Raw genomic sequence first — 24229 nt, forward strand, 5'->3', positions numbered from 1 at the left:
GTGCGACGTGATTTTCTAACACTCTCGCGCCCTCCTTTTGAACCAGCTGGACTTAATCTTCCGAAAACTTCCCCTCCTCGCCTGTTTTGTGACGCTGAATTACAGCTCGCTCAGGAGGGGCAGGAGGGATATCCGCTCGCTGCTTCCCCTTTCAAAAATTTCAGAATGGATTAATGGATGAGCCGGAGCCCTTGCCATCGCCAACGGTGGCCGAGGATTGGGGATCGTTATCAACTCAGTGACATGTTTGTATCTGGTTCTCCAATCAATGGCGGTCATGATCCTCGCTGAGGCCGTTGCCAAGTTTTACCTGCACCGGCCGCTTTTTACCGAAAAGTTAAACATTAAAATTGGTATTTTTTAAATAAAAGGTTGCCCCCCCACCCCCCACTCAGCGGGGGCGGGGAGACCGAGCAGCCTCCGGCCTCCGCCGCCCCTCGCGCGGACGTTGGCGGGTGGACCGCCGGGACCCCGCGTCCGGGGGGCGGGGCCAGGCGTGGGCAGGGCCGTCGCGGCTCGGCGCGCGGGGCGGGGCGGGTGGCGCTGCGACAGCGGCGGCGGCGGCTGACAGAGGCGCGGCGGGCGGCCCCACCAGCGCGCCAACGCGGTCCCCCCGCCCGAGCCGCGGCGTCCCCGGTGCGGCCCTCAGCCCGGCTCCCGACCCCACATCCCGCCGGCCCCAGGATGGGCGCGCGCGCCTCTTGCGGGCCCCGGGCCCGGGCTGGGCTCCTGCTGCTGCTGCCGCTGCTGCTGCTCGGGCTGCTGGCCCCGGGCGCGCAGGGGGCGCGGGGCCGCGGCGGCACCGAGAAGAACAGCTTCCGCCGCGCGGTCAACACCTTCTCGCAGAGCGTCAGCAGCCTGTTCGGCGAGGACAACGTGCGCGCCGCTCAGAAGGTGGGCGCCGGGCTCGAGCCTGCGGTCACCTTGCCCCGGCCGCCGCGCACCTGGCGCCCGGGGCCGGCCTGGGCCGTGTGCGGCCTCCGAGGCTGCCGGTCGGCGGGGAGAGGGGAGAGGGGAAGGCCGGCCTGCGCCCGGGGGCCTGCCTCCTGCGGGCGCGTCGCCCCCGCGCCAGGCCGTGGTCGGAACCGGCCGCGGGAGCTCGCGCGCGACCGGGACGCAGGGCCTCGGGCGCCCTCTGCTCTGCGCCTCGTACTTCTCCTTGGACCTTGCCCGCCAGCCCAGCGGGCGGGCAGTCGGGCCGCGCTAATGCCGGCCGCGCCTCTCATTCATTCGTTCAGCGCGTTTGAATGAGCACCTACTATGAGCCAGGCGCCGCGCGGCTGCCCCGGGGCGTCCTGCCCTGTCCCCAGCAACCCGCCTTTCTGCTAGCCTCACACCGACCCACTTCCCTTGAGCACCTTAGGCCCTCCTCCTAATGCTTTGAAGACATTTAGGCCCCTTCCTTCCTTTCTCTTTCTTTCTTTCCTTCCTTCCTCCAACCTTCCTTTCTCTCTTTTCCTTCCTGCCATCCTTCCTTCCTTCCTTCCTTCCTTTATCTTCCTTCCTTCCTCTTTCTTTCTTTCTTTCTTTCTTTCTTTCTCTCGACTTCGCAGGGAAAGAAAGGGGAGTAGAAGCCTGCTATGTCGCTTCGGCAACCTGGCCCAGTAACCCTCCTGAGCTCCTACTTCTGCCGCCCCTTGATTTGGAGCGTTTTTTACTCTGGAACTTTCAGCAACCTGCAGCTCTCCTGTGTGTTGAGCGCCCAGGAGGAGCGTGGGAACTTCTCCCCATGCCCTGCTCTGCCCTCTGGAGCCTTGTGGGAGGGCTTCATTTGGGCAAGTGCCCGTAGAAAGGGGAAGTGAATGAGGGACAGTTGCATGTGGTAATGTGGTTCCTTGAGCGCAGCCCTTGCTGTTCCTCCTGTTAACTTCTTTACTCTAGGCTAGCCCTGGGGTTTGGGAACTCAAGTTCTGGCTCTAGCGCTTACCTGCCGGCTGGCCTTGCACAAGTGGCTTCATGTCTTTGAGCTTCAGTTTCTTTATCCTTAAAAGGGGCTAATCATAATATCCCCTTCGTTATGAGGTGGGGATGATGAATCGTTGGTGTTCTTCCCGGCCCAGAGTAATGGCTAAATCCGTACCTGCTACATTCTGGCCAAGGTGCAAATCCACATTGCTTTAGTCCTGCTGGAAGGACTTTCAGGGTGAAAAAAAATTCTCTGGTGCTTGACATGCAGGGGAAAAAAAAAATTAAAACCCAGATCAGATTGGCTGGATATTCTTATTGGGTGAAATGAAAAGATTAGTTTAGTAGGAAAATGGTGACTTCTGACCGCCGGCCCTCTCCCGTGGGTGTGCAGACACTCCTTGTGGAGGTCGTGGGTTCTGTGGCGGAGAAGATCGCCTTGTGGGAGGCATGACCCAACACCTGAGAGCAAAAAGATTCCCAGCCTGTCTGCCTGAGCATAAAGGGTGTGAGCAAGGTGCCGTTGTTCTTGAATGATTCGAAGGCAAAGATCTTTTGTTTTGGAGCCAAAATTTTGAAAGTCTGGCTTGTGTTGGTGGGAGCACAGGCAAGTTACGTTTCAGGAGGTGGTCCTAGGTGAGAATCTAAGTTCGATGGGCATGAAATACAAAATGATATTTCAGGGCCTCACCTCTGGGTTGGGATCAATAACACAGGTCTATTCTCGCAAAGAACCTGGGACTCTCAAGGTCAGAATTCTTTCTGGGGTAAAACAGGGTTTGTGCCTTCAATAGGGATGATACAAATTTGTTATTTGCTTGAAATGTGCTGAGTGCTTTTGCAGATAGAGTAACTCCATTCTTAGAACAATGCTGTGAGTGGGTACTGTTAATATGTTCATTTTGTAGTAGGGAAACTGAGGCACAGAGTGGTGACATGCGTGTCTTCAAGTCAAACCGAGTGGCCGAGCCGGGAATTGAACCCAGGCAGACTGGGCCCAGAGTCGGCACTGATACCTTCCTTCCCAGGTCTTCCTGCCTCATGACCCTTTCTGGTTCCCCCCCATCAGAACAGCCTCTAAAATGAGGCTGACCTGACATTTCCTGTGGAGTGTAGCCCAGACTGGCCAGGCTTGGGGGAGACTGTTTTGTTATTCTTAATTAAACAAAAACTGGGTCTGCTGGCAACTGTAGTTTTCAGCATGTCTGGGGTTACTAATTGGAGCCAGACCGGCTTGGTGGGTTGTGAAGTTTGAGGGTGTTTAAAGACACACCCCGTATTCTAATCTAGGCCGTGTCTAAAATAAACCCATGATGTTCTGGTTTGGAGCGACGGGCCTCGCTGTCCCACAGACGTGGGTCGGAATCCCTAGCTCTGTGATCTCGGGCCAGTTGTTTGACCTCTCCGTCTCATTTGTTCAGAGGAGATGAACTCAAGGGTTGAGTGCAATGAGCAAGGCCATACGAAGTACTGAATAACCATTTAGTGAATGATAGAAGATATTTATAGGAAGTGGGTTCATCCGGTAGGAGAGCAATCGACTCATTTATTTTTTTATTAAGCAACTTGTCTGTGAATGTTCATAGCAGTGCTTTGCACATCAGCCAAAAAGTGGAAATAGCCCAAATGTTTATCAGCTGATAATGGACACACCGTGGTCTGTGCAAGCAGGGAATACTATCCAGCCATAAAAAGGAATAAAGCACTTGGATGAAACTTGAAAAACAAAGGAAAGAAGCCAGACACCAAAGGCCACGTGTTGTAAGATTCCATTTGTTTAAAGTATCCAGAACAGGCAAATCCGTAGAGACCGAAAGTAGATAAAAAGTTTCCTAAAGGGGGGCGGGTGGGATAGGGAGTGAGCTCTTAATTGATAGGGGGTTTCTTTCTGGGGCAATGAAAATGTTCTGGAGCTAGGTAGAGATTGTGGTTGCACACTGTTGTGAGTGTACTAAATGCCCCTGAATTGTACACTTTAAAATGGTTCATTTTATGCTATGTGTCTCTTACAACAATTGTTTAAAATTTCTTAAGCACCTACAGTATGAGCCAGACATAATGGCCCCTCCTGCGGACCTTTCAGGGGACAGGCAATAGATAAGTCTGATCCATAAAACAAGATTATTTCAGAGTGGTAAGTGCTGTTTCAGAAATAAGGGAAGAGGATGTAATCATATTGAAGAAGAATCTTTGTTCAAGCTTAGGATGGATCTGCCGTGCTCTAAGAGAGAGGCTCTGTTATGGTCTTCCCTGTTTTACAGATGAGGACAGCAAAGGCATGGAAAGGTTGACTCTTTTGTCCCCAGTCCAGCTAATCAGTGGGAGAGGACTGGGAGTGCCCATACTTGTAACCTCTGCAGAACTGGAAGTTAAGTGGAATAGAGTGGCCAGGGAAGTAAGCTGAATGAGAAGGAGGTAGAGGGAGAGAGCATGCCAGGCAAAGGGAGCAGCATGAGCAAAGGCCCTGCGGTGGGAATGGGTTTGGTGTATAAGGACAAGGGAGGGCTGGTTGTAGGGCTGTGACAGACTGAGCAAGGGACAGAGGGAGACAGCCACGTCATGCAGGACCTAGGGTTAGGGTCAACAAAACAGGCTCAACAGTGATGCAAGAAAGGCCTTGTGGGAGCCAGGAGAAAAGGGTCAGGTGCCTTGCCAGGAGACATTGGGCAGGATATGGAGGGAGGGGCACGAGATGGGTCTGGGAAGATGGGTTGGCATGGAAGGAAAGGGGTGGGACAAGGTTGATGAGGTACGGTTCACAGGTTGGGTGCATTAGGGTGTGGATCTTGGGGAGCACAGGGAAAAATTACAGCTGGACCCACGTGGTGGGAACATCTGAATGCTAAGCTGAGAGCTGGTGTTTCTTTCTTACTCCTTTGCTTTTTAGTTAGTTTTTTTTTTTTTTTAAGAAGCTTAACATTTATAGTTTTTTTTTCTTTTTAATAAGGTCGCAGTTGCATGGAATGCCATTTCAAATAGTTCAAAGTTAAAAAAAAGAAATCTGCTTGCCACCTCTGACCCTATCTCCATTCTCCTTCCCAGAGCAGTACGGATATTCTGAATATGGATAGATCCTGCCTCTTCATGAGTTTTCTGTTTTTCATTATACATGCTGTCCCACTCTCTTCTCCTTCTTTTCCCTCCTCTTCCTTCCTCTTCTTTTTTTAATTAATAAATTTTGGAGACCAGATCCTATTGGTACATAAAGCTTTGATTCCTTCTTTTTGGAGGGCTGCCAAAAGCAAACTATTATTCAGAATGTACCCTTATTTAACCCACCCGATAGTCAGTATTTTGTTAGCGTCCCGTCTTTTGCCCCTGCATGCCTGGCTGCAGTGACGGTCTCCCTAGGAAGATTGTTGTATGTGCACATAGACAAATTCACCTACAGACCGTTAGACAGCAGACTCCAAGGGTCTGTGCATTTACAAATTTTTAAATTGAATCCTAGTACTTTCCTGCATGAGAAGTGTGAAGCACAGTGAATCCTTGTACCCTGAAGATATCCGTGTCACGAGCACGCGGGTCTAGAAATGGATTGTCCCAGGCTCTCTGCGCCCCTCCAGCCCAAGTCAACCATTCTCCTGCCTTTGGCAACATAGTTTTGTCTTTTGTCTTTACACACAGTTCTAATTCCATACACGCTTTTTAAAAATAATATTTTATTTATTTATTTGAAATAGAGAGCCATGAGCAGGGGGAAAGGGAGAAATAGATTCCCCACTGAGCAGGGAGCCCAATGTGGGGCTCGATCCCAGGACTCCAGGATCATGACCTGAGCTGACGGCAGACTCCTAACCGACTAAGCCGCCCCAATGCCACATACACACTTTTAACACCGAGAGAGACTGCTAGATTGTTTTCCAAAGAATGACAAGTTTCCACTCCTACCAAACATATGAAGGCAGGCTTCCAAACCTTCTCCAGCAAAGTGTGTTGTTAAATTTTTGGTTTTATTATGTTTGAGATGATGGTTTCTTCACTGATTCAAAATCCATTGGCCTTTTCTATTCTGGAAACTGCCTTTTGTTTTCTTTGTCATTTTTCTATTGAGCTGTTGGTCTTCTGTTTTTGTTTTTTTTAAGAGGTTTTTGCTTTGTTAGGTGTTTGCAAGAAAGTATTTTGAGCAAAATAACCCTGACACTTTCCAGTCTTTTTTTCCCACCCCATGGAACCGCTTTACTGACATTACACTCCAAGAGACCGCACCTGTTTAAAGTGGGGTGTGAGGGGCCGAGTTGACAGATTTTGACGTGTGTCCCTGAAAACATCACCACAATCAAAATGTTTCCTCTAACTCGCTACTTTGAAAAAATTTGAAGGACAGAGCATTTGAAAGAACAAGGAATGGCTGGAAATCCCTCACCTGGCCAAGGGGTGGTTCACATATCCCCCAAACTTGTTTTTCTCTTTTCCTTGGCACACCACACACACACACACACGCACGCATACACGCCCCCATGCACATGCACAGGCATGGTTTTTTCTTTGCAGAAACATTTGAAAGTGAGTTGCAGACGTCATGACACTTTCTCCTACGGAACCACGGAACAATGGTCCAACCCCCCCCCCCAGGAAAAAACCTTACATTTAGTACAAAAAACACTCGTCATATGCTGTCTATAGGCACATTTCCTTTACAGCTTTCCAAAAAAAATCTAATGCGTAATCAGGCATTGCTCACTGCATTTGGTTTTCAAGTCATCTTAGTGTCTTTTAGCTTGTCAGAGTTCCCTCCATTTTTGGGGGTTGGTTTGGAGAGCTTTTCTGACATGGACATTTTTGAATTGCACAGACCAATTGCCTTTCCCCACCCCCTTGTTTTTGTTTTGTTTTTAAAGATTTTATTTATTTATTTGACGGAGAGAGATCACAAGTAGGCAAAGAGGCAGGTGAGAGAGAGAAAGAGAGAGAGAGAAAGGAAGCAGGCTCCCTGCTGAGCAGAGAGCCCAATGCAGGACTCGATCCAAGGACCCTGAGATCATGACCTGAGCCAAAGGCAGCGGCTTAACCCACTGAACCACCCAGGTGCCCCTCGCCACCTTGTTTTGGTAACAGCTCTATGGAGCTATAATTCAGGCACCATAGACTTCGGTCATGGAAATTTCAGTGGTTTTGAGTATATTCGGAGAGCTGTACGGCCATCACCTCAGTCGATTTCAGAACATCCTCTTTACCCCAGAAGGAAACCTTGCACCCTTTGGCCATCATTCCCCTTCCCCCATCCTTACACAACCTGTCATCTGTGTGCTGGTTCCGTAGACTTGCCTATTCTGGACGTTTCATACAAAGTGTCCCTGGCTGCCTTTAGGACGGATCCACCGTGTGGCCTGCATCCAAACCTCATCCCTTCTTATGACTTTTTATTTATCCATCAGATAATGGATATCAGGTTGTTTCTACTTTTTGTGTTTCTACTTTTTGGCTACTGTGATTAATGCTACTGCAAACATTCACGTACAAGTTTTTTGGGTTTTTTTGTTTTTGTTTTTGTTTTTGTTTTTTAAGAGAGAGAGAGCTCCCAGGCAGGGAAGCAACAGGCAGAGGAGGAGGGAGAAGCAGGGGGCCCGACGCGAGGCTCGATCCCAGCACCCTGTGAGCATGATCCGAACCCAGGCAGGCGCTGAACCAATGGAGCCACCCAGGTGCCCCCCATGTACAGGTTTTTATGGGAACATGTGTTTCCAACATTTGGGGTGTACACGTAGCCATGGAATTGCTGAGTCCCGTGGTAACTGACATTTCAAGGAACCGCCGTACAGATGCACCCTTTTGGATTCCCACCAGCAGCGTATGAGATCCCTATTTCTCTACATTCTTGCAAACACTTGTCACTGTCTTTCTGATTAGAGCCCTCAGAGTGAGGCTGAAATGCTATCTCACTGTGGTCTTAAGAGACCACTCTTTTGTTTCTTTCTTTTCTTTTTTTTTTTAAGATTTTATTTTATATAAGATTTTATTTATTTATTTGACAGAGAAAGACACAGTGAGAGAGGGAACACAAGCAGGGGGAGTGGGAGAGGGAGAAGCAGGCCTCCTGCTGGGCAGGGAGACCGATGCGGGGCTGGATCCCAGGACCCTGAGATCATGACCCGAGTTGAGGGCAGATGCCCAATGACTGAGCCACCCAGGCGCCCCTAAAGATTTTATTTTTTTATTTTTATTTTTTTAAATATTTTATTTATTGATTTGACAGAGAGAGATCACTAGTAGACAGAGAGGCAGGCAGAGAGAGAGAGAGAGAGGGAAGCAAGCTCCCCGCTGAGCAGAGAGCCCGATGCGGGACTCGATCCCAGGACCTTGAGATCATGACCTGAGCCAAAGGCAGCGGCTTAACCCACTGAGCCACCCAGGCGCCCCTAAAGATTTTATTTTTAAGTAGTTTCTACCCCCAACATGGGGCTCGAACTCACAACGCCGAGATCCAGAGTCGCACGCTCTGCTGCCTGAGCACCCCAGGCGCCCCCCAGACCAGTCGTTTCTCGAAATGTCCAGCGGGGTATGTTGTCTGACGCTTCCCTGGCAGTTAGATGAGGGCATCACCGCATAAATGGCAAGGAATCCGCTGAAGGGGTCTGCGCACCTGCCTTGGAGGTGCCTTTCCCCTTTGTGACCCGTTTGTGACCGCTGCGTGTGTCCCAGTGTTTTCCGTTCATGTAGTCTTTGCAGTCGGTGTGTTCTGCTCATGCTCAGGCCAACTCGAAAGGGTAGAAACTTCCCTCCTGCTCTGACTTGCTCATCAAGACGCCTTTGCTGACTTCCCCTGGAGCCACTTTGCCTGAGCAGAGGGTGATGGGCTGGGCGGGGCGCCAGGGGTGCGATTGGATGCTGGATGCTGTCCGGGGGTGCGTGTCCAGGCCTCCCCGGTGCAAGAAGAGGGATAATAAAATCCCGGCTTGAGTCGTTTGTCCCTCCCACGGGGACAGCCACGGGCCTCCCGTCTGTTCACCTGAGTCTTCCTGTTTCTAACTTTTCATCCTGAACGTTGTGCGACCCTCACCAAGGGAGAAGGGATCTTGTAATGAACCCCGCACCCATCACCCACGGCTTCTGCCTATCAACCTTCAGCCATTTCTGCTATAGTTATCCCCTTACCAAAAGTGACCTTTAACCTGCAGTAGTATTTGAAACCCAATCCAAGTCATTTTAGTTAATCTGAGAATACTTTGGTCTGTATCTTTAACAAACAAACAAAAAACATGACCACAAAACACACGGTTCATAGCAGTATTCTGTAGTGACTGACCAGTCGATTTTCTAGTTTTTCTGTCTAACTTGAAAGGTCTCCCGACCGAATTGCTTCCTTTGCATTGGGATCCAAACAGAGTTGACCCTGCATTTAACCGATGTGTCTGTTAGGTCTCCCTTTAAAAAAAAATATCTTTAAGGGGCACGTGGCTGGCTGGGTTCGTGGGTCATATGACTCTTGACCTCTGAGTTGTGAGTTCGAGCCCTACCGTGGGCGTAGATGTGAGTTCGAGCCCTACCGTGGGCGTAGATGTGACTTTAAAAAAAATATTTAAAAATGGATATATCTTTATTTTGTAGGAACAGTTTTAGATTTATAGAAAAATTGAGAGGATGGCACAGAATCCCCTCACAGCCTGCGGGCAGATCCCCCTGTTGTGAACGTCCTACATTCTCATAACGCATTTGTTACGTCATCGAACCAGGATGGCTAGATTATAAGTAGCTCAGAGTCCATGCTTTCTTTCGATATCCTTGATTTTTACCCAACGTCCCTTTGTGTCCGAGGATCCCATCCAGAACAGCACACTGGCTCGAGCTGTCCTCAAGCTGGGGCACGCTCTCTGCCTCTCCTCGACGGCCCCCCTGGGCAGCTTGCCGGAGCCCGGATCAGGGATGCTGTAGGACACCTGTCAGCTTCGATGGGTCTGACGTTATTCTTGTGTGGGTTTGAGGCAGAAGACACGTCAAGGGCACAGGCTCTTAGCCTGATTCAAGCTGCTGTCATTTGAACGGCTCTTCCCTCTGTTACTGCTTCTTGCGTCCCCCACAGCTTCCGTGGCTTCTGTCCTGGGGCGAGTCTGCGTCCGCACCGGGCAGGTGCCCCGCCCCAGGCTCCAGCTGCAAGGTGACCCCTGTAGCAGTGGCTTGGGGCTGCCCAGACAGGGTCGTCACAGTTCATCCCCACCCCACCCCCAGAGCTCCTGTGTCTTTGCCACGTGAAGTGGGCCAAAGTGTCCTGTGTGCCCACAATGTGCCCACAGGGCAGAGAGCAAGTTTGCCAGTGTGTGGTTAAAAGGCCTAGGGTGGGCCCTTCCCTGCTTTCCACCTCTCCTGCCCCAGCCAGTTTTCAGGACAGACTGGTTCTTCCTTCTGAGCGATGCCAGTCCTGCGTGGGCATGAGGTTTTCCCAAGGACGGCGGGTCTCCAGGCACCTCCCGGAGACCCGCATGGCTAGGCGCTGTGACAGGAGCATCCTTAGGTGTTCCAACCCCTGGGTACCTGGTGTGTGCTGGCCCCATGCAAAGGCCTTTCCAGGTTAAGGTGTCCAATCCTGTCTTGGCCCCATTTGACAGCTGACAAAACTGAGGCACAGAGAGTTTCAGCGGTGTGAGCACAGGTGCCTCTTCCTTCCAAAACAGCTCCTTCCTCACACCCTTTCCGGGGGAGCTGGTACCATCTCAAAGGCCCAATACCTTCTTCTAGAAAGCCTAGGGCCCTTCCTTTTTCTTCCATTTGAACAAATTATGAAAAACTCCCACCCAGTTCCAGATCAACATGTACGATATGCAACAGGACGAGCAAAACAGAGCATACCTGTAAAGTGGAATGCTATGGGGCCATAAAAAGGAATGAAATCCTGATTCCTGGTACAACCTGGGGAATGTCGTGATGAGTGAACGAAAGTAGATGCGAGAGGTCATGTGTCGTACAATTCCGTTTGTATGGAAAGTCTAGAAAAGGCAAATCCGTAGAGACAGATTAACAGGTGCCTAGGTTGGGGTGGAGGGATGGGGAGGCTTTCTTTGGAGGCGATGACCATGTTCTAAAATTAGATCATGGTGATGGTTGTATAACTTCGTGACTTTGTGACTTTTCTAAAGACCACACAACTGGACGCTTGGAAGACATGAACTTAGTGATATGTAAATCATATGCCAGTAAAGCTCTTTTTTTTAAAAGGAAGGTTTTTGTTTGTTTGTTTGTTTTGTTTTGTTTTGTTTTGTTTTAGAAAGAGAGGGGAGTGGACTGAGGGAGAGGGAGAGAGAGAATCCCAAGCTGAGTTCCCACTGAGCATGGAGCCCAACTCTGGGCTCAGTCGCACAGCCCTGAGATCATGACCTGAGCTGGAGTCAAGAGTTGGATGCTTAACAAACTGTGCCATCCAGGTGCCCCTAAAAAAGGAGTTTTAATTATAAGACCGTTACCAATGGGCCTTCTACCTGGGTACAGATGTGTCCCACCACCTCCCTCCACTGCCGCGAGGGGCAATCGCCCTCTTTTCTGTGGCACATACGCTTCCTTCTGGTGTTCACAGTCTTTCCACTTGTGTGTGTAAGTGTTTTTTGTTTTTTATTTTTATTTTCATTTTTTAAGTAGACTCCACACCCCATATGGGGCTTGAACTCAGGACCCTGAGATCAAGAGTCACATGTTCCACCGACTGAGCCAGCCAGGTGCCCTGTTTTATTATTATTATTTTTTTAAAACCCAGCTCTTTTTTTTTTTAACCCTTCCATTTTAAAATAACTTAATGGAGGTATAATTCAAGTACCATACAATTCACCCCCCAAAGTGTGCCGTTCTGCCCTCGTTGGTCTGTTCATAGGGTCGAGAATTTGTCACCACAGTCCGTGGGAGGACATTTTGCCACTTCTAAAAGCGATTGTGGACCTTTTAGCTATCACAGCCCCCCGGCAACCGCCCGTCTACTTTCTGTCCCTATGGCTTTGCCTGTCCTGGACATTTCACACAAACGGAATCGTTTGCTCTGCGGTCTCTCGTGTCTGGCTTCATTCCCTGAGCACCCTGTTTTCAAGGCTGATGCGGAAGTGGGCCTCAGTACCTCCTTCCATTTTATGGCCCTATAATACCCCATTGTCTGGATAGACCAGGCTCTCTTTGTCCGCCTGTCAGTTGATGGCCATATTTGTACCGTCTCTACCTGTACAAACCCCGTGAGGGCAATGACCCAAGGATAAAAGGACGATTCCTTGCAGGACACGTTGGGGTCAGTGCTCTATGAGAATATGGGATGTCAGTAGGAATTGTGACCATTTAGCAGGTGCTCAAGGCACGTCACGTGAATATGGCACTTACTGCTCAGAAAACCAGATGGGGCAGTACAAGTGTACGTACGTATCTCTCAGCTGGAGCTCTGCTCTGAGTCTTATAATTAAAACTCCTTTTTTAGGAGTTTTGTGTTTTTAGTATCGTATGTGGGTGTCTGTGTAACTCACTCACTCACACACACACACACACACAAACTACCTAGCTAGCAGGAAGAGGCCGACCTGGGATTTGAACCCAGCACCTAGACTCCCAGCTGCACGTGCTCTCAGCCAAGCCACAGAGCTGGGGTGGAGGTTATTTGAGTCCCCTCTCTCCTGGCTGCTGATTCAATCCTGTTCCTTTTCCCCGTGTCCTGGGGCAGCGATCCAACCCTGAAGTCTGGTTCCAGATGCTCCAGGCAGTTCACTCCAAGACATTGCCCACGTGAGTCAGAGCGCCTAGAGCTGCAAGGCTCCGCTCGTCATTCCCATTTGCCCTAATAGCGCAGGTGAGAACAACTGAGGTGTCCAGCGGGAGGGGGTCGCTTAAGCCCCTTTACGGAGAATGAGGCGGCTCTGTACGGGCTGAGGTTGAGTAATCACTAAGACAAGAGTGTCACAGGAGAAAAACTGCAAAACAGGGCCCATTTGCTGTTGCTGGTGGGAAGACACTGACCGGGTGCCTCGAAAGGACGCCGCCGAAATGAGTGGCGACAACATGTGCGTCTGGACGGAGGTCTGCATGGCCGGGAGTGAGATAGGAGACTTGCCTTTCACTGAATTCCCATTTGCAGCTCTGAGTTCCGTACCATGTGTGCAGAGTGCTACTTACTCCTCCAAACTAGTCGAACAAGACTGCTTCCCCTGTTCATAGTCCCCCAGAATCACCCGGAGAGCCCACGAAGCCCTCCGACAGGCCAGGTTCTTACAGACGGGTGGGGCACGGGGCTCTAGCATGTCCACGTACCTGGGAGATGGGATACAGCTCGTGTGTGAGAACCACCATCGTCTTCATCCTTGTCCCTCGTCCCTAACACCCATGCTCTGGGTGGAACTGTTTAAAAATGAGAAATCAGGCAGAGAGAAGCGGAGTCCTTGACCTTGTCATGAGCAGGAGGGCTCTCGGAGAAATCAGGAGCGAAGCAAAGCCACTTCGTGGGGACCTCCCAGCTCCCAGTCGACCAAGCTCACGACAGCACCCGGGCTACCAGCCAACTCTGTTTTCCCATTGATGGGTCAACCACTGGGCCTGGCTGGACGAGGAGATGGGGGCGCTGTCCCAGTCGGTGTAGTGACCGTTCTCTTGTTTCTGCAGTTCCTGACCAGGCTGACCGAGCGGTTTGTGCTGGGGGTGGACATGTTTGTCGAAAGGTTGTGGAACTTTTGGATGGACCTCTTGGATGTTCTTGGACTTGATGGTAAGTGGGGCTGGGGGGGGGGCATTCATTTAAGGCTGTTTTTTTCTAGTGGTTCTCAAGATGTGGACTCAGTATCCGCAGTGGGTGGCATGGGGGACCCCTTGGAGGAGGCAGGGGGACACAAGTGAACATTTTTTCTTGGAATAGTTGCGTAAAGAAATGGCCCATCCAGACTGAGGTGGACGGATGCTGTTTGGGGTGAGGTACGAGTGGGTGTTGCTGACTCGGCTGCCCCCAGGCAAGCCGCGGGGACCAGAGGTAGGGCCCCTGGGCTGTGGGAATACATCACAGACTACGATAGCTATTTAGGCAGAAAGGGATTTCATACAAAGCTTGGGTCGCTTGCAGAGTTTTCAGAAGGAGCGGGGTGTGGCCCCCAGAACCCGGCCAAACTGGCCTGCCCGGGGAGTTGCTGCTCTGCCCCAGGAAATCGGGAGGCTGCCTCTGGAATTGGATTCAAGGTCACGGGCCCCAGTCCAGGCTGCCACCTCGCTTGCCAGGAAGTCTCCAGTAGCCTGTGTTGAGGTCCCCAGGATCAGCCCCAGGCACGGTGAGCCACTAGGAAGACCCAGGACTCAGCATTGTAGTCATGCTCCTGGCTGTGACTTCTTATAGTGTAAGGACACAGAGCACCATCAGCAAGGGGGACAGCTTGCTCTCGTTCCTCCAGCAGCAGTTTGTGGTGACGGCTGTCATGTGTCGTGTAGCCCGGAAGCCTGTTAGAGACCCAGTGCCCGAGGTGTTTCTTAGGGGCTGGTCACTTAGGCACCTTCTGCCTGGCATGGACCCAGACTCGACTCCCCTCAGGAGAACAGGCGGTCAGCATAAATCATGATTTGTACAGACAGTCCAGGCACAGAGAGGCCCACTTATAAGGGAATGGAGGGAGCCCTCCGCCATACGTGTGTTTTCCCCACACCACCAAGCAGTTGACTCAGTCCTCCGTGGACACTGACCAGGCGTCCCGCATATTTAGCTGAACTCTGACCCTGTCTTTCTGGAGATAGTGTCAGAGCGAACCCACAGGGCAAGGGCTCGTCCCACAGGACGCCCCTTCCTTTCCAGATGCCGGTCGCAAGCCCACCTGTCCTTCTGGCAGACTAGCCGTAGATAGAACATTCCCACGCGCCCCCGGCTGGGTCTGACTGATCAGCTAGAGCGGCTCACAGAACGCCAGAAACCCATTTACTTAACTAAGTGACCAGTTCATTACAGACGGATGTAACCCGGGAATAGCCAGATGGCAGAGACGTGCAGGCGAGGTCTGCGGGAAGGGCTAGGGAGCCTTAACATTTTCCAAGCGTCCCAGCCCAGAACCTCCCCAGACCCCGTCCCGTCGGGTTTGTATGGAGACTCTGTGACACAGGCATGACTGAGTAAATCTTTGGCTGGGGCTGACTGGTTTGACCTCAAGCCAGTCTCCCCTCCCTGGACATCAGGGCACGGGACAGAAATCCCAGCCCTCTCCCTGCCGTTGGTTCTCCCAGCACCCAGCCCCCGTCCTTAGGGTCTTTCCAAAAGTCACCGCATTGGAATACGGCTCAAAGGGGGCATCTTACAAATTATCAAGACACCTTTACTGCTCTCACTCCTTAGAAAACTCCGAAGGTTTTAGGAGCTCTGTGCCGGGCATGTGGACAAAGACCAAATATGCATACTTTGTACTATAAATCACCATACCACACTCCAAAATCCAAGTTCCCAAACACCAGCCAAGGGCCCGTCCTCCCTGCACACTTCTCTAGAGAGCAGCCTCCGGCTTTCCGTGGGAACCACTCCGCACACCTCCTAAGTCAGTGTCCTCTCTCGGCCCCTGTGGCTCCTTCTCAGCCGGTCAGCCAGCGTGGTTTTTGTTTTTATTACTACTTTTGCTGCATCGAGTGATTTCTTAAAAAAAAAACAAAAAACATTAGTCAGGTCAAGTACTTCACCTTCAAACTGCCCAGGGACTCCTGTTGCACTTGGATCCCACACAGGGTTCCCACCGAGGGTAGTCGGCTCCAAGGATCTGCCCAACCTCTCTACCATCCCCCGGCCTCCATCCTGTTCTTGGACACAGCTTTGGTTTCTCTAGGTGTCCCCTGCCAGAAGCAGTCCCTCAGCCCTTTGCCTGGTGGGTCTTTTCCATCCTCTACTCTCAAGTATATGACACCTCCTCCAAGAAGCCCATCCTGACTAACCCGTGTACAGCGACCCGGTCTGTTATCACAATCACCATCACTTGTCAGCTATGATGTCACGTGCATGTGCGTGCGTGTGTGTCTGCGTGTGTGTGTGTTTATTGCCTATCTCCTTCTGGAATCTCTCTGCTCTGAGTGGGGTTTTGCCCATCTCCTCCAGATTGTCCCCTCTGCCTTGCTCTGCCTCGGGTGCATAGGAGCCCGTGATTCATAAAAGCTGGAGGACTGTTGGCCCCTGCTTGGCTGCTGGTGTGATTTCACACCGATGTGCGCCCCCAGAAATGCCCCAGAAGCCCCATATCTGTGAACTTGAGCTGATTGGGGGATAGAGTCTTTGCAGATTACCGTGGATCCTATATGCAATGTCTGGTGTCCTTATACGAGGAGGGAAATTTGGACACAGAGACTGAGAGAGAAACACAGAGAAGAGACAGCCTTGGCAGAGACCAGAAAGATGTGGCCACAAGCCCAGGATGCCTGGATCCCCTCGGGAGCTGGAAGAGGCAGGAGGGACCCCCTGTAGAGTGCTCAAGGAGCCCCGCCCCACCCACACCCTGATGTCGGAATCCTGGCCCCCAGCCAGCAAGACAGTACATTCCTCTTGCTTAAAGCCACTGTGTCTGGTCACAACAGCTGTGGGAAACCAGTACAACCCTGCCGGGTGCAGGGTCTCCGGGAACCCTCCCAGTTGCCTTTGACACTCCCACCTGAAGAACTGGAGACCCGGCCCCGCAGGCGGGGCTGCCTGGTTCACACCCACTGTCGTCCCCCCTCAGCCCCTGGGAACCCGTCTCCAGCCTTGAATCACCGAGTTCAACCTGGGAGAGGCCTCAGACCAGCTCAGGGCACCTCACCACTGGGGCAAAGGATCCGCCATAGCGGGACGGCCCTTTGAGAGGCTGCTGTGCCACCTGCAGCCTCCTGGGGCTGCTGAGGACTCCTCCTGGGAGCCAGGCTGAGTCAGCTCACAGCACGGATAGAGCAACTGCGTGCAATCGTGCTTGGACTCCATGTTCGCCGCTGCCCAGCTTCCATCCCCGACCAGAGCGCCCTGGAGAAGCGAGCCTTATTGCAGAAAGTTGCACGCAGCTTGGAGCGGGAAAGCTAGAGTAGCGACAGCCTCGCGATTACACGGGAGACGATCAGAACAGCATCCTTCCCCAGAGTCCTCACGGGCTCATGTTCGTGGCCAGGGCCGCTGGCCCGTTCCAGAGATGAAAGCACTCCCTTTCCTGTCACGTTCTCCCCTCCCTGTAGCTGGGGCATCAGCTTCAAAACATCCAAAGGCCTTTGGGATTTGCGCCTTAGGCCTAGAAGTGGGAATGTGCAAAAGGCAGGAGACTGTACCCCAGAGCTGGCTATTCTGGTGCACAGTGTTTCCACGGGTACAGTCCTCTAACTTCCAACTCCAGAAGTTTTCAGGGTCCCGGAGCCTCCCAGGACCAACGGAGCTGCCCAGTGGAAACGGAGAGCCAGATGAAGTTACGTGTTCCAGTTGCTGCGTTAGAAAAGTAGAAAGACATGAACTGAATAAGGTGTTTTAGCCGACCCAGCAGATTCCAAATATCGTCATCTCAACTTGTGATCAATATGAAAAATTGCTAATGAGGTGCCTTACATTTTGGGAGTTGTTACGCCGTCGAAGTGCAGCCTGTGTTTGACACGGCACATCTCCATTCAGACTTGCCACATCTCAAGTGCTCTGTGGCCACATGTGGCCGGTGGCTACCATAAAGGACACAGGGGCGTTAGCCCTGCTCTAGATCTGGTGGCTCAGGCCACCGTTCTGGGAAGTGGAGCCCTTGTCCAGGAGTTGGAAGGACGGATTTAAGTCTCGGATTTAAGTCTCGTGGCTTCGTCAAGTTGTTTACGTTCTCTGAAGGCTTGGAAGCCACAACCCGCGCCCCCCCTTGCACTGTGCTATGACCACGCGTTGGGACAGCGCAAGGAGTGGATGGCTTCAAGCACCAGACTCCCTACGTCGAGGTGCCCGCCCTGCCCTGCTGTAGCTGTGGGAGTCCCCACATGGGAAAGGCTACATATTGTCAGCATGTTGTAAGGACCAGATGACAATTAGTGCAGAACCATTAGAACAGTGCCTAGCCCCAGGCAAATGCCTCGTAAACACTCTGTGGCTTACAGAGGGGCTCTGCTCCAAAAAGTACATCATCACGCCCTTCTGGGACTCACCCAGTCCCGATCCCCTGTGCTGAGGGCCGCCTGCATCTGCCTGCACACAGAGTCAGCTCTCCCTAGGACCCTGGATCGGGGTGGGCCCCTGACCCAGGATGGCCGGCAACCTCACAGGAGGGGGAACCTTGGGCCCAGAAGCCCCACGAAGATGAAGGCAGAGATCGGGGAATGATTGTGTGAGTCAGGAAGGCCAGGGATCTCCCACACACCCCAGAAGCTGGGGTAAGGCCCGGGACGGAGTCTCCCTTGTGGCTTCAGAAGGGGCCACCTACGGACACCCTGACCTCACCCTTGTGACCTCCATGCTGTGTGAGAATTTGATCCTATTGTCTGAGCCACTCATCCCATGGTTCTTAACTGTGGCAGCGCCAGGAAGTGGATACAGGCAGGACATCCAGAGCTGCTCGTGTCCCAGTTAGGATTTTTAGGGCCTCCGCAGGGCAGGGCAAGGTTGCTCCTCACTGGCCTTGCTGGAGAGAAGTGCAGTTTTTATTAGAGTCGCGGGAACTGTGTTACCATTCTTGGCCCCAGTCAGGGATTATCCCCAGGAACCCTTGTACCCACTGGTCACCTCACTTAGTCCCTTGATAACCTGACAGTACATGCTGTATGGCTTTAGGTGGTGAGTTTAGTCTGGTGGTTCTCAAAGTATGCTTGGAGGAACCCTGGAGGGGGTTCCCTGAGGCCCGGCAGGGGAAACTGTGAGGTCACGCATTCGAGGCCTGCTTCCACAGTTTTTTATATCGATTCCATGTTGATAATAGAGCGAACACGTTGGGCTAAGTATCTTAACGTTAATTTTTAGCTTTTTCTTTTTTGCCCTTTTTAGTGTGGCCTCTAGAAATATGTAAATTACCTCTTGTGGCCCACCTTTGTGACTGGCATCCTATTTCTGAGGATTCAAAACCAGATCTGAGGATCCAGCCCTCTCCTCTCAAAGTGGATATTATAGAGATTTGTAAAAACACAAAACAACTCCACTGTTTTGGTTGCGGGGGGTTTGGGGGCTTTGTTTTGGAAAGCAGTTATTTTTCATGAAAAATATATTATTTGTATTAACCTATAAATGGGTTCACTGTTATTTTTACTTTTATTTATTTATTTTTTTAAAGATTTTATTTATTTATTTGACAGAGATCACAAGCAGGCAGAGAAGCAGGCAGAGAGAGAGGAGGAAGCAGGCTCCCTGCTGAGCAGAGAGCCCGATGCAGGGCTCTATCCCAGGATCCTGAGATCATGACCTGAGCCGAAGACAGAGGCTTTAACCCGCTGAGCCACCCAGGCACCCCTCACTCTTATTTTTAAACAAATTAATAATAATAATGTTTAAAAATGAATTTATTACCTTTGCTTAATTTTTCTGTAAACCTAAAACTCCTCTGAAAAATTAAGGCTATTTAATAAGAAAAAAATTTTTTAGAGAAAAATTAGACTTAAGGAATGAGGTATATCTAAGTACAAGATCATAATGAAGTTCTTTTTTATTTTATTTTTTTGAGTAGGCTCCATGCCCAGTGTAGTGCCCAGTGCGAGGCTTGAACTTACAGCCCTGAGATCAAGACCTGAGTTGAGATCAAGAGTCAGACGCTTAACTGACTGAGCCACCCAGGTGCCCCCAATGAAATTCTTTTTTATTTGTTTTTAAGCTTTTATTTATTTATTTGACAGAGAGATCATAAGTAGGCAGAGAGACAGGCAGAGAGAGGAGGAAGCAAGGTCCCTGCTGAGCAGAGAGCCCGAAGCGGGACTCGATCCCAGGACCCTGGGATCATGACCTGAGCCGAAGGCAGAGGCTTTAACCCACTGAGCCACCCAGGCACCCCTCAATGGCTTTTCTTTAACCAATGTAGAAAAAAATCCTAAAATTTATATGGAACCACAAAAGACCCTGACTGGCCAAAGGAATCATGAGAAAAAAGATCTAAGTGGTACTTCCTAATTTCAAGTTGTATTTTAAAGCAGGAATGATCAAAATAGTATAATTCTGGGGTTAAAACAGACATACAGACCAATGGAAGAGAACTGAGAACACAGAAATGAATCGGGGATCTATGGTCAACCAGTATTTGACAAGGGATCAAAGAATACTCAGTGGAGAAAAGACAGTGTCTTTAATAGATAATGCTCAGAAAACTGGATATTCACGTGTAATAGAAAGAAACCAGACCCCTATATTATGCCCCTCACAAAAATGAACTCAAAATGTATTACAGACTTAAATGTAAAACCGGAAACCATAAAACTCCTAGAAGAAAACAGGTGGTAAGCTTTTTGACCTTGGTCTTGGCAATGGCTTTTGGTGTTTTGTTTTGTTTTTTTAAATTTGACACCCAAAGCAAAAATAAACAAGTGAGACCACATCAAACTGAGAAACTTCTGCACGGCAGAAGAAACAATCTACAAAATGGAAAGTACCTACGGAGTGGGGAAAAACTATTTGCAAACTGTATATCTGTTACGGGGTTAATGTCCAAAATGTATGAAGAACTCCTACAACCGAAGAGTAAGAAACCCACAGTCTGATTAAAATATGAACAAAGGACCCAAACAGACATTTTTCCAAGAAAGACATACAAACGTCCAATGCTTATATAAAAAGGTGCTCAGCATCGCTAATGAGGGAAGTGCAAATCAAAAGCACACGAGAGGGCGCTGCTCCTCCCCATTGTTCTGGGCCAGGCGTGGCCATGGACTGGTGAGGGAGCAGCCAGAGCACTTTGGAAACCAGGCAAACACTCGCTCACAAAAGCACACGAGGTATCATCTTACACCTACTGGAATGACTCCTGTCCCAAAGACAAGATTACAAATGTTGGCGAGGACATGTGCAACAGGGAACCCTTCCTTGTGCGCTATTGGTGGGATTCTCAATTGGGACAGTCACTATGGGAAACAGTATGGAAGTTCCTGAAAGAATTAAAAATCAGAGTTACTGTATCATCCAGCAATCCCGCTCCTAGGAATATACCCAAAGCAAAGGAAAACACTATGTCACAGAGATGTGTGCATCGCCATGTTCATGGCCACGTTGTCTACGAAGGCCAAGATGCAGAATCCACCTCAGTGTCCATCGACAGATGAATGGGTAGAGAAGTGGGCCTTGTATACAATGGAATATCACTCAGCCATCAAAGGGAAGGAGATCCTGCCGTCCACAACATGGACGGAACAGGGCATTTTGCTAAATGAAGTAAGTCAGACAAAGACAGATATTGTATGATCTCACTTATATGCAGAATCTTAAAAAAAAAAGAAAAAAAGCCTCATAGGAAAAGAGATCAGATTTGTGGTCAGAGGTAGGAGATAGTGGGTGGGAGAATTGGAATAAGATGGTCAAAATGTACAAATTTCTAATTATAAGATAAATAACTACAGGGAGATAATGTACAACATGGTGATTATAGTTAACTCTGCTATATGGTGTATTTGAAAGTTATTAAGACAGTAGTAGATCCTAAGAGTTCTCAGGACAAGAAAAAAGAATTTTTTTGTATCTATATGAGGTGATGAATGTTAATTACTTTTATTGTAATAATTTCCCAATATATGTAATGAGTCATGCTTTACAGCTTGAGCTCCTGTGGCGCTTTATTTCAGTTATATTTTAATAAAACCGGAAAAAATATGCATGCTGAAGTATGATCTTTTGCCTCTTTCAAATGGCTTGGTAAAAAAAAAAAAAAAGTATGTGACGAAACAAAATAGGGTAAAACGTTAACAACTGTTTAACCTAGTGGTGTCAATAGGAGTATTTATCTTACTATCCTTGTAACTTTTCTGTTTGAAAATTTTCTTAAGTCGGGCACACAGAAGATACATCTCCTCCATTTCACTCCATATTTATTTAAGATGGAGCATCACGTATGATTAGGTTTGGCTGTGAGTAAGAGATCTAAAATACCAGCAGCTTTAACAAGATGGAAGCTTATTTCTCTATGTGAAAGTTCACAGGTAGGTGGTTAGGCAGGTAGGTGGCTTTGCAGCACGTTGTCCTCAGGACCGAGGCTCCTTCCATCTTATTGCTCCCCAATAGGCTACTTCCCTTACTTCATGGCCCAAGACAGCTGCTCCCACTCCCGCCATCGCATCCACATTCCAGCAGGCAGAAGAAAAGGAGGTAAAGGGCACATTCCTGCTACTTTTAGGAAAAACCCCTTGAGGCCACCCCAAAACATCTCCTCGACCAAAGCTCAGTTTTGTAGCTATAAGGGAGGCCGGAAAGGCCTTCATCCTAGGCAGCCCCATAACCAGCCTAAAACTGGCCGTTGGTGACTTTGAAGGACAGGAAGGGAGGAAATCCAAGGACAGTGTGTAAGCTCCGCCCTGCCACGAAAGGGCGTTTTAAACTCAGGTTCTGGCCGGTGGTCTTCTCCCAGGGCTTAGCAGGAAAGATCACGAGGCAGCCGACTTCAGGGACCTCTTGTCATACACACCCAGCAAGGGAGCCAAGCTGCCCAAACAAACCCCGCTTGGAGAGAAAGCCCTGGCTCCTCGTGACCAGACCACTGTCCCTCTTCTCTGTCCCGCAGTGTCGAACCTGTCCCAGTACTTCAGCCTGGCCTCGGTGGCCAACAGCCCGGCCCGCGCCCTCCTGCTGGTGGGCATCATCCTGCTGGCCTACTGCTTCCTGTCGCTGACCCTGGGCTTGACCTTCAGCCTCCTGCACGTGGTGTTTGGCCGCTTCTTCTGGGTGGCACGGGTCATCCTGTTCTCCATGTCCTGCATGTACGTGCTGCACAAGTACGAGGGGGAGCCGGAGAACGCCATACTGCCCCTCTGCTTCGTGGTGGCCATCTACTTCATGACCGGGCCCATGGGCTTCTACTGGCGCAGCGGGCCCAGCGGCCCCAGCGTGGAGGAGAAGCTGGAGCAACTGGAGAACCAGGTCAGGCTGCTCAACATCCGCTTCAACAAGGTTCTGGAGAGTCTGGACCGCGCCAACGGCAAGTGACAATCAGCCAGCCGGCCGGGTCCCCTCACGCCAGCGCCCTCTCTCAGAAAACAGAAGCGGAGAAGGAAGAAGAGAGCACCCAACCCCAAGCAATTTCAATAAACACTCCCGAGCACGGCGGGTGGCGCTCCGTGAGGGTCTTTCCGGCCACGTGTCGACCCCGAGGACACGTTCCCCAAGGGATGGCGGGATCGTTTGTGTGGAACTACCCACGAAGTGTCATTAGTGGGGGAGGGGGGGGAAAGAATATTTTTTAAACAAAGGATATAACCGTATTAGCTGTACAGGAAGAGTTTATCTGTGCATAGAGCATAAAGTTAATTTTTTCAAGCACTTCAGTACATCTTTTGTAAGGTTTTTTAATAAAGGCGGATCGAGTCAAGTTGAATCAGACTTTACACTGAGGGGAAGGATATGCTAACTGGACACTTTCGACGAGAAGCTCCAACACTGGAATTGGGTTTCCCAGCACAGGGGTTGGTGGGGGGGGTCTGTGTGCATGATTCTCGTGCTCCAAAACCCTGGGCTTCATCGGATGTCATTTTCGGTTGATGGCGACTTAGTGGACGGATGGTGTTGGTTCTGGGTGTGGGTAGTCAGGGTCCAGGACAAAACGAAACATCTTTTGGGTCCTAGTGGCCCCGGCCAGGCCCCTGTCAACTCTATTTCTAAAAGAAAAGATTATTCTTTGTGGAAAATCTGTTTTTTAGTTGTTTGCTTTGTTTTGTTTCCTTCTGAACTTTGATGTATTTTAACCTCCACGTTTTGTAGAGGAAAATTCAAGGACCAGGCAAAGAAGTGTCTTTGGGGTTTGATGCTGAGAGCCATGTGAATGAGCACCAAAGCTCCCTCCATCAGGAGTCTGGATGCCCTCATGTCGCTGTCCGCCTGCTGGACCTCTAGAGGGAAGTTATGGCCTCAAGGGTTGTTGTTTTTTCCCCTGTAGTTTTGGTGGACTCGGGACCATGAAAGAAGAGCAAATCGTAGCAGCTGAGAGCATTTCCAAGTCGATGGCTTCTTCTAAGGTGTTCTCAGGAGCAATTAGCAGCAAGAAACACACCTTGGAGAAGATCTGAATTATTTTTCCTAAAATTTTTATGATCCATGCATCAGGTGCTTTCTGTCTGAAGTCTGTGGTGCCCTTGTCTTAGGTGGTGCCCTGGGGCAGAGAAGAACATACTGGGCAGACAGTGGTGGGGGGTCTTGCTGGGGTGCCTTGCGAGGCTGGGTCAGGGGTGCAGGGAAGTGCCCCAGTCTCGCGCCCCCCACCCCCCGGTCCTGTTGATAAGCGCTGGGGAACACACAGTGAGGAAGGGAGACTCCAGCTTTGCCAGAAGGCAGTTC

At 50.3% G+C, this 24229-nt stretch overlaps 1 protein-coding gene across 2 annotated transcripts; it reads left to right on the forward strand.

Moving 5' to 3' along the window:
* Window positions 1-569: 569 nt before the first annotated feature.
* BRI3BP (BRI3 binding protein) lies at window positions 570-23223 on the forward strand. 2 transcript variants are annotated; one of them, XM_032876495.1, is made up of 4 exons: window positions 570-894; window positions 13459-13561; window positions 21968-22051; window positions 22464-23223. In XM_032876495.1, the coding sequence occupies exons 1-4, from the start codon at window positions 685-687 to the stop codon at window positions 22883-22885; spliced, it is 819 nt and encodes a 272-aa protein (XP_032732386.1). In that variant the 5' UTR covers window positions 570-684; the 3' UTR covers window positions 22886-23223. The 2 variants fall into 2 exon arrangements, with proteins under 2 accessions (XP_032732386.1, XP_032732387.1); XM_032876496.1 differs by lacking the exon at window positions 21968-22051 and having other exon boundaries at window positions 573-894.
* The last annotated feature ends 1006 nt before the right edge of the window (window positions 23224-24229 follow it).

Source organism: Lontra canadensis, unplaced genomic scaffold (genome assembly GCF_010015895.1).
Source record: "Lontra canadensis isolate GAN:19392208 unplaced genomic scaffold, GSC_riverotter_1.0 scaffold58, whole genome shotgun sequence".
Classification (NCBI taxonomy): domain Eukaryota; kingdom Metazoa; phylum Chordata; class Mammalia; order Carnivora; family Mustelidae; genus Lontra; species Lontra canadensis.

Coding starts and splice junctions, on each gene's coding strand:
- BRI3BP (XM_032876495.1), top strand. CDS start 685: ATGGGCGCGCGCGCCTCTTGCGGGCCCCGGGCCCGGGCTGGGCTCCTG. Junction 895..13,458: donor ACGTGCGCGCCGCTCAGAAG/GTGGGCGCCGGG, acceptor TTGTTTCTGCAG/TTCCTGACCAGGCTGACCGA. Junction 13,562..21,967: donor GGATGTTCTTGGACTTGATG/GTAAGTGGGGCT, acceptor GCTCCCCAATAG/GCTACTTCCCTTACTTCATG.